At 49.1% G+C, this 9,740-nt stretch overlaps 1 protein-coding gene across 1 annotated transcript in view; it reads right to left on the minus strand.

Moving 5' to 3' along the window:
• Positions 1-309, minus strand: part of NDUFA13 (NADH dehydrogenase (ubiquinone) 1 alpha subcomplex, 13) — a 1,643-nt gene extending 1,334 nt beyond the window's left edge. The window contains exon 1 of the mRNA XM_010563304.1: positions 263-309. Within this exon, the coding sequence (XP_010561606.1) occupies positions 263-309 (47 nt within the window). The remainder of the gene's footprint in view (positions 1-262) is intronic.
• Positions 310-9,740: the final 9,431 nt, after the last annotated feature.

The raw sequence follows: 9,740 nt of genomic DNA on the forward strand, positions 1-9,740 counted from the left end.
CCCCCCCCCCCCCCCCTCCTCCCGGTGCACGGCCGTATCGGTGCATGCAGCCCCCCCACACACACATTTGCACACTCCGTTCCGTGTGCCCCCACTGCCCCGGGGACCAAACCCCCGTGGGGGAGCGGCGGCGGGGGCTACGGAGCGGAGCGGGGGGGATCGAAGGGGGGGGTGCACCCACTGGCAGGCAGCCCCCAGCTGTGTGCACCCACCAACAAGCGTGCAAGAAAAAGCATGCACCCACCAGCGAGCGTGCACCCACCAGCGAGCGTGCACCCACTGGAAAGCGTGCACCAAGATTACTGACATGGGTGAGCACGCACCGGTAAGCGTGTGCTAAAAAGCGTGCACCCGCCAGCAAGCATGCAGCAAAAAAACGTGCGAGCGTGCACCCACCCGTGAAGAGGCCCCTGGCAGCATGCCCACGGTCCCCCAGCCCCTCGCCCCCCAACCCTGGCTGCATTCTGTCGTCCCCCCCCCCAGCCCGAAGGACCCTGCAGCTCTGGGTGGCAACACAGCCAGCACCCACCCTTTTATCTGTGCAACCCCCCCTACCCCAGCCCTGGGGGTCCCAACTGTGCTGCCCCAGCACCGAGGACCCCTACAGCACCCTGCACCCCCCGCGATGGTTTTCCTCTGCAACCCCCCCCCCGGCTCTGTAAGCCCTGGGACGCTTCAAATCAAGGTCACTCTTGTCTTAAGCTCTAATCAGCGGCCGTAATCCCTCGGCTGCCACGGGGACTTAATAACTTTGCAGATGGCACGGCTGAAGCCGCCGGGCAGGCGCCCACCGGGGTGCTGGGTGGGTGGGGGAAGAGGACACCCCAGGGAGTAGGGACACTCGGGCTGAGTCCCACGGGCAGCAGCTCCCTGCTTTCTCCAGCATCGATTTGCTCCCGGCCACCCGTGGGAGCCATGGGATGGGGGAAGGATCGCTGCCTCCTGGCCCAAATCCTGTCCGTGGAGGACATGGGGACGGGTGAGCCCAGGGATGCTCGTGGTCCTTACGGGATGCACCAGCAGACACGGGGAAGGCTCCTGCTCTTTGCCCCATCCTGAGCGACCCCGTGGGTTCGTTAGCACCAGCACCCAGAGCCAGGGTCATCCTCTGCATCTACTGCAGCTCGTTCAGCCTTTATAGGAAAAGACTAACTTGGTTGGCTTCCCCAGTACCGAATCATTTCATTCCAACCGAATTTGCAGGACAACCGAGCTGAGAGGTGGGAAAAGACCCTTGCAGGGGAATGAGCAGACACCCCTGACCTGCTCCCTGTCCCCGGACCTTGTCCTCCTGCCCCACTTCTGGCAGAGATGGGAGTTAAACCCAACAGCAACCCGTGATTCTCACCGACATCCCTCGGGGAAGCGCCTCTGGAGGGGAAAACACGGCTGTTTTCTCCCCATCCAAGTGCTTTCCTGGTGGGTGCCCCTGGAATAAGCTGCACCTTCAGGCACAACCACAGATCCAGGTCTCCAGCAGCTACTTGGCCCATTGAGAAAACAAAACCGTTCCCTCGCTGTTAGCTTCGCTCACGCTTGGAGCAGGGAGCCCGGCCAGAGCACAGTCAAACCTCATCCCCCTCCGCTGCCGTAGTTTGAGCTGCAGCTTCCCCGGGGGGGTTCCCGCTCCCCAGCCACGTTCCCACCCCGGGAGCTGTTTCCCCACTTCCCGTGTGGTCCCTTCATTACCTCCATGGGCCCTGTGTGCTCCAGGGTCAGGCACCGAGCTCCCCCAGGACTCTGAGTTTTTTTCCCCTTTGAGGATGCTCCAGAGAAAAGGCTGCACCCTCAGGGGGGGCCACCCCTGCAGCGGCTGCTCCCCATCATGCCTAGGCTGATGGAAACCTCCCGTTCCCTTTTTTTTCCCCAGCTCTGAGAAGATAGAAAGCTATCGGTGGCTCATGATAAGCTCACTGAGCTAATAAGCCAGAAAAATGAAGGTGTGGAGGGGATGGGGAGGCAGCAGGGGTTTTTTTTTTTTGGTGGGGGAGGACATAACGTAAGCGGGAAATCACCGAGGGCACGGCTTGGACCGGCTCTGGACTCTGCAGATACTCCAGCCCCACCACACGCACCAGGGAAAGGCTAGAGCAAACCCCCAAAGCCACGTCTCGGGGATGAGGGCTTATGATTCAGGGGCTGAATTAAACACACCAGACGAGGGGAAAGGGAAGAGGAAGAAATTCAGCCTCATTTCCCAGCAGGCAGGGCTTTGTTCCTGGGTTCGGAGTGTTTAACGCTTACCTGTGGATTTTTCCGCTGGCAAATTATCCTAACGAAGCTGGCATGACTTTGGCAGGACACCTACGTGCATTCCCTGATCCAGCCTGGTTGTGCGCAGGGAGGGGGAGGAAGAAAAGCAGGAGAGATCAGTCAGCTCGTGTACAGAGAGAAATCCCCGTCCCTGAGCAGGCCAAAGCCTCCAGCTCCCCTCCACCTCGGAAGCCAAATTTCTGTGTTTAACTCCGACCGGGTCTGGTGGCTTTGCAGGACCCCGAGACCCCCTGGGTTGGGGAGCTCAAGGCTGAGGGAGATTCCATCCACAGGGAACACTGAGGCCAGAGCCCTGTCCGGCCGCTAGCTCCGTGCAAAGGCATCCCGGGATGTTTCATGCTACCTGCTAATTGCCAGAAGATGCAAAACCCATTGGGTCTTGTTCTGCTGCCTCCTCTGCAGCAGGGAGGAGGGGGACAGGCTGGAGCAACACCCTGGCATTTCAAACTTGGTGCACCGACAAAAACCCCAAAATCCATGATGCCGTCACCCTACCTGCAAGATGCATCGCTGTGGCACGGGCAGCTCGCTCGAAAAGCCACGTCTCTGGTCCAGGCAGCACAGGCAGGAACAGTACCGTGATATGGGAACTGCTGGGAATAATGTTCCGTGATATCAAGGAAAGAGCTGCCCAGCAAAGAGGGGCTGCCTCAGGCTGGGGGCTTACACCCACGGGGGGTCACAATCCCCCCGAATCCCGAGAGCCTGCGGTGATGTGGGTACCATGCAGGCATCCGCTTCAGGAGGAGCTGGCTGACGCTGAGGACGGTGCACGAGTGGGGTTGGGGTCTCTGGAGCAGACCGAGGGGGGACACCAAGTCCCCAGGGCTGCCCCACCGCAGCGAGGGTCAGCACGCCGGCTCCCACCCTGAGCTCAGGCAATGGGCGCAGTGCTGAGTGCCGGGACTGAGGGTTGCATAAATGGGATTATTTCTGCATCGTAGGGGGAAGGAACACATTTGATGAGGTTTCTGGGTACCACCACCTTGATTTACCCTTCTCTAGGGCTGTCAACTCAAAACCTCATAAATCCCATCAAACAGCTCCACCCAACCATTCTGAAACACAGGCGAAGCCGGTTGCGTAGCATGCCCCCAACCCACTGATCTCCCAGACCTGTAATTAGCAGAGGAGGCTCAGACCTGGCCCTAATTTTAGCAGCAGACTTCAAGGAGTCGGTCCTTTCAATGGCCACCGGGAAAAGCACCCGAGGGCTGGGGTGCCAAGCGCTCTCCTGCTCTTAAGCCCGATTCAAAAGCGAGGCTTTATTACTGCAAAAAGGGAACAAACAAAAGTTGGTCTGTTCTTCAGAAGTCATTGTTTCACAGCTTGGGTTGTCTGACAAATTTCCTTTTTAATAAATAACCTTTATCCTTAGGAGTGGAATTCCTTATTCAAATACTCATTATTAAGGCAATTATTAAGGCTTTTGCTAAGCAATAGCTCAATATTCCCATCTGATTCACCTGGAGGGAGAGAGCTTGGCTGGTTCCAGCATCCACTCGCCCACCCGCTCCCTGCCCTGAACCGAACCAGCCCTTTTGTTCCAGTCTGGGGTGGCCTAAAACTGCGTCATTTCCCCATCACCACCAAAGTCCAGAGAGGGGAGAGGGGGACTGACATGAAAACCAGCTTTTTAATATTTTACTTGTATTTAAAAGGGTTTTTATATGTCTCTCCCTGATACACCTGAAACCTACTGCAGCTGTAATGATGAAGAGGGGCTCCTTTGTTCATCATTTATAATTTACAGCAAAGAAGGTATTTAAAGAGCCAAACTTTCCCTTCTTTGACTGTATTAATCACAGCCTAAGCTTTTTCTTTTTTTCCCTGTGGCTGAGGCCAGCACATCAAGGTGCAGGACAGGATGGAGCAGCTCCCACCTTCCCAAGCAAGGCGAGACCCCCCCAGCCGGTTCGGAAGAGGGGAGCCCGGAGGAGCTGATGCAATCCCGCCCCGCTGTTACGCGGCTGCCGCATCACGCTCCCGCTTTTGGGACGGGGCCAAGTATTTGTAAGATCAAAACAAACCTGGAAGCCTCTTTGCTCCCGAGGGGATCCCCTCGGTGGGGAGCAGAGCTGGGGGTTCACGGCTGGTCAAGCCATGGGGCAGCCTCGACAAAGGGGAGGGAAGGCTCTGCTGTAGCTGACGAGAAATGGGAATTAAAAGAGGTTGTGGACAGAATTACAATGGTTATCAGGAGTGATTCAAATGCTCCTGGCTCTCGGTCAGGGCTCTGGAGGTGATGGGTTTCGCCGACACCCACAGGCCCTCCTCCTCCTCCTCCTTGTCCTCCCAAGGGGCTCAGCCCCTGCCCAGGCTGCTGGGAGCAGCAGACCTGTAATTTCCAGTGGCTACATTTCCTAACACAGCCCTTAAACTGGGAGTTTTTCAGGGTAGAGTGTAGTGGAATTAACCCTTCAGATGCCAGCAATATCTAAATTAGCACACACAATTAGCACAACAGAATTACCTCTGTGACTTTTGAGATGCTAACCTGCAGTACAGGACCCCTCTACAACGTTCTCTGGTTCAGCTGCCCCCCAGAGCCTGCCAGGTTCAGGTATTGCCATCTTCTTCTACCACTTCAATCCACAGTAGCTTCATGTCTTTGGTACCAAAATAGCCTAGCGTTAATAGCGTTCACTTCAGCAGTTTTGCATAAAAAGACTTCCTCGAGAAGAGCCTTCACCAGCACAGCAATTAAACAGCTTTGAGGAAAATGAAATAGCCTGAATTAAACTGGTTCCTGAACTTGCATATTCAGAAATTTAGAGATTTTTCCAATTCTAGAAGGTCAGAAGCAGCTTGTAAAGGACCCAAAAAAGCCCAAACATTTCAACCATCTGTGAACACTGAGAAAGGTTCAGGTCAAAGCTGACCCAGTTACGTCCAGCGGCGCCGGGAGAGGTGGACTGGGGGGCACCTGGGTCTGCCCGCACTGCTCTTGGCTGTCGGTGCAGATCTGCTTGTAGAACAAGGCTGCTCTTGCGGGGAAGGGGCTTTGCCCCTCCCTGTAACCTCCTCCTCACCGCTCTGCCACCGCACGCTGTCAGCAGGACCCGCAGAACACTCCTCCCATGGCGTCGGCACTTGCAGTTCCAAAACCAGGTTTTAAGACGCCAAAACAAGTCGTTCCTGCTTTCACCCAGGCTAAACCACTTTTCATCCTCAGCAATTTCAGGTGTTTCCATCAGGAAGGCTCGCCAGAGCACAGCCAGACAGCAACCATCACTTTGAAACTGCATCTTCCCATTTACCGTAGGACAGCAGCTCAGCCTGCGGCAGAGGACCACGGCTGGAAATGGCGATTGAGTATTTCTGGCAGGATGAGGCTGGGATGCTCGATGAGTTTCCAGCTTTGCCCAGGGACTAGCAGTTACGAGTTACAGACAGACAGACAAAAGCCCAGGGCTTGATCCAACACATGCACAAATCCTGAGTTACTGCTGTGGTCTTGCCCTTGACAACACAAATGCACACACTGCATATGGAAACATGAGTTGTAAAGAAAAAAAAAAACCCACCTATTTTTTTTCCCCTGCCTTCAAGCTGGCCTTCATTCTAGAGCAGGAACCACGTCCCTTCTTTCCTTTCTCCTCCCAAACCAGTGACTCTGGAGCATGGGCTGTTGGCAAAGCCACATTTCGCCTTGCTGCAAATCACCGTGAGCCAAAAGACAACAATGCATGGCTTCGGGGAACTGCCAGTACCACGAGAGAGTAAGGTGTGATGGGACTCACTACACGCCATGTCTGCGGCACTTCCCAGGCTGCTGTGCAATGTCCCAAAGGCTTTTTTTTATCCAGAATTGGGGCCAAAAATATTCTGGCAATGTTCTTGTTCAAGTTTGGAATCTAAATCTCCTTTCTCCTCCCAGAAGGTAGCAATCCACCAGCTTCTTCAGTTATCCTCGATTATTTAAATAAACTTGAAGAACACAGGGTTAAATTTCTCATTTTGGAATTGCAGAATGACCACAACTGCAGCTCTCCAGCTCCCAGCCCTCTCCGGGGCACGCAGGCAGAACACAGGCAGCTTATTTCATCTTCTCCGGCTTGCTTACTTGGGAGGTGAGGATTTTACGACAGGACACGTACAACAGATAAAAACCAAAGGGTAACCGAGTGGCAGAGAGCAGCAGTTCCAGGGTGAGAAGGGCTGAAGAGGTGTTGGTGTCTCGTTTCTGCCTGGAGAACGTGTGCCCCGTCCAGAGATGGCATCTATGAAGACATTTAATCCATTTGTAGCTTTTAATTTCAATCCACAAAATTCCACGTAGACTTTGTCTTCTCTTCTTCCTTTCCCGTTCTCCCATCAACCTGGTTTTTGGGGGAAGAAACTGTGCCCTTGCCAGAGGAAAGGAGTGGACCACAACCTCATCTCAAGCATCCTCACCTGTAAGCAAGTGGTGCGAAACAAAAGGTATCTCAAAACAGATATACTTGAAATAAAAGACAGACCCAAGAGTTTGTCCATTTGTTTATTGTCATTCAAATACTAAAAATCCCTCACAATACAATATACAGTTATTGATTTCAGATTCTTCTGCCATTGAGACTATCAGGTTTTAGTGGGAATTTTTTTTTTAATTTTTGTTTTATTATCAAAGATTTAGAGTCACAATAAATACGAGTGACAAAAACATACCCTGCGCTGGCGTAACATTACTCTGTTACACTCCTTTGTTAGATGATTATAAATTCTTTTCTTTTTTCTTGTTTTAAAAAAAGCACAAAGCAAGTTATTTCGCTAAATGCAATATACAACATAACTCTGCCTTAAGCAGACAAACACTACTGCGGTTCCTTGAGGTCTTTTTGCATTATATATATATTTATATATTTATATATTTATTATTATTAAAAAAAAAATGCCTTCTGTGCCCCCTCCTTCCAAAAGGAGAAAGTGAGAAATGAGCCAAATAGGGTTTCTGATGAGACCTGCCTAAGTCTGCTCTGCTCTACTCCTGCAGCCCAAGCCCCCCACATTCCATTCTGAACTGTACTTTGGTAGATTTTTTTGTTTTTCCTTCGTAAGCAAAAAAAAGTGACAACTAGGTCTGAGAATTCAGAGGTAAATGAATGGTTCCCTAAAACTATGATAAAATATCTACAGAAAAAAACCAACCCCAAACTATCTCAAATTTAAGATTAACCAAGAGTCTTCCTCACTATTAGAGCTGGAATGCCATGTACAGGAATCCCTAGAATACAAAAATTAGCAAAGTCACCCTTTACAGGAACTGGAAACGCTGTCCAAGTCGTTTGCGCTATAAAAATAAAAGGTTCAACCAGGCCACTTGTCGTGTTTCTGAGCGAAGGACTGCAACCTCGCCAACACTCAGAAATCAAACAGAAAATAAATTAGGTTATAAAAAAATAAAATTAAAAAAACCACACAGCTCCCAAATTGCAACACGGGTTTCAAATGAAAATCCGGGGTTTATTTCACAAGTTGCTAAAATCTAAGTACAATAGTCATTTTCATTATTACTGTATTATAAAATCTTGTAGTCGCAACGTCTCAAAGAAAGGTTATATGGCTTGCAAGAACCAACGCTGCTCTAACCCTCTCCCCAGGAGAGGGGGGAAGCAAGCAGCATCTGAGCAATGTCAAACCAGCTCATGCAGCAGTTTGCAGCGAAGCAGTGGAGGGTCGGGGAAACAGGACACGATGCCAGATACTCCACCTGAATGATACTGATTTACAGGTTAGACTGTCGAGCAGCACGTTCAGTCTCTTGTTCTGAGGGAGCTTTAAGTAAAACGGTCTTTTTCCAGGAGAGGGCCGATGAGGTGACTTTCGGACAGCTCTGCAGCAGAACTAATAGCCCTTACGGAGGCAGGAATCCCAAACATGACAGCAGTAGAAATAAACCAAAGATTTGTTCTTAAAAGCATTGTCTAAACCCCCCTCCTTCACAAATCCCAAATTATTTAACCTTTAGGGTGTAACACGATTATGTGAATATTCCATCTAACTGAGCTTTTCTATTTGTTGGTTTTTTTTTAGTTTTGTTTTTTTTTTTCTGCAAGAAGGGGAACATACAGATGGGGAGGAGGAGATTTGGAAAGACTGTAGCAAGTGTTTTAAGGACTATCTAAACGTGGCAGGGTACCTTAACTAGCCCAGTTCAACACTACTCAACTGAATACGCAGTTTTGACTACAAAGGAAGAAGCAATTCTTCTGGCATTTAACATACGTATACCACTGAAATATTTCCCTGGTGCATTTATCTAAAACTTTGCAGAAACACATATGGAATAAATATATCCTCTAAGTTACCTGCAACACTCCAAGAACCAGAGATTAAAAAACAATGTCAAAACTGGTTTGAATCCCGACAGCCTAATATCCATGTAGTATTTTCTGTTCAGTTACAAAGCCTTCAAAATAATTCTACCCCAATACGTAAGGTAGTATTTGCGTGATTTTCTTCTACATTAAACGAGAACAGATCGCGGTCTAGCATTGCTGAGGGAGCAATGTTTGTAAGACAGTATGTGCAGCCTCATTTTTATTTTCAGTTCCAAATCTTGAAATAAGCCTTCTCGATTATTTTAAGGCTTATCTGAAGTCTCCCCTATCCATTGTGCTGAAATTAAAATTTACAAGCTGCTGTACTGAACTGGCGGTATCCAAAAAGGTTCTGACATAGCTTTTAAAACAGGCAGGTTTAATACTTCTGCTTCTCTTTCCATTCCCCTTTTTTCCAGCATCAGCTGAAGCTACAGCTACTCCAACACTGGAAAGAAATTGTGACGCTGTCCAGGCTCTCCAAAAAGGCATTTCCATTTTAGTTTGAGAAGTTTTGTGTGTTCTTTTTAAACAAATGCACTCCCCCCAGGTGATTTAACAGTGCCAGACATTTGCATCAATGATAAGATAACGCAGGCAATTTGTCAGAAGAGAGAAAAAAAAAACCAAAACAAAACCAAAAAATCTCCACACAGGTAAGGAACTGAAACTTTTTCATAGTATTTCAAAGTGCAAAAATAAAATGCACTCAATTTCTCTCTCCACATCTCCCAATCCACAATATCTTGGAATGAAAAGAAAAATTAAAAACTCAAACCAATTCCTCTCATCCCCATTTAGCTCTTAATATACATTTGTAAAACAAACAAAAAACAAAGTCAAATTGAAATTCTAGGGCTTTATACAGCAACAAATACCATTTTGCAAAACTAGGTTTTCTATACTACTGAACAGTTTTCAAAGTATCTAAATACTGATATTCACACAACAGAAGAGGGGCTAAAATGAACGAGGTTTTTTTCACTATGCAATAGTTAGATCTGAAGGGGGACAACCCTATACAGTTATTGGTTTAAAGTTAGATCTAACAGCAACTGCTAAGAAAATAGATTCAGCATAGACTGAATAGTAACCCCTCCCCCCCTTTTCTTTTATATATAGATATATAGATATATATATATAATTTTGCAAATAATTCTTATC

The sequence above is a fragment of the Haliaeetus leucocephalus genome, unplaced genomic scaffold, assembly GCF_000737465.1.
Source record: "Haliaeetus leucocephalus isolate CR32 unplaced genomic scaffold, Haliaeetus_leucocephalus-4.0 Scaffold164, whole genome shotgun sequence".
Taxonomy (NCBI): Eukaryota; Metazoa; Chordata; class Aves; order Accipitriformes; family Accipitridae; genus Haliaeetus; species Haliaeetus leucocephalus.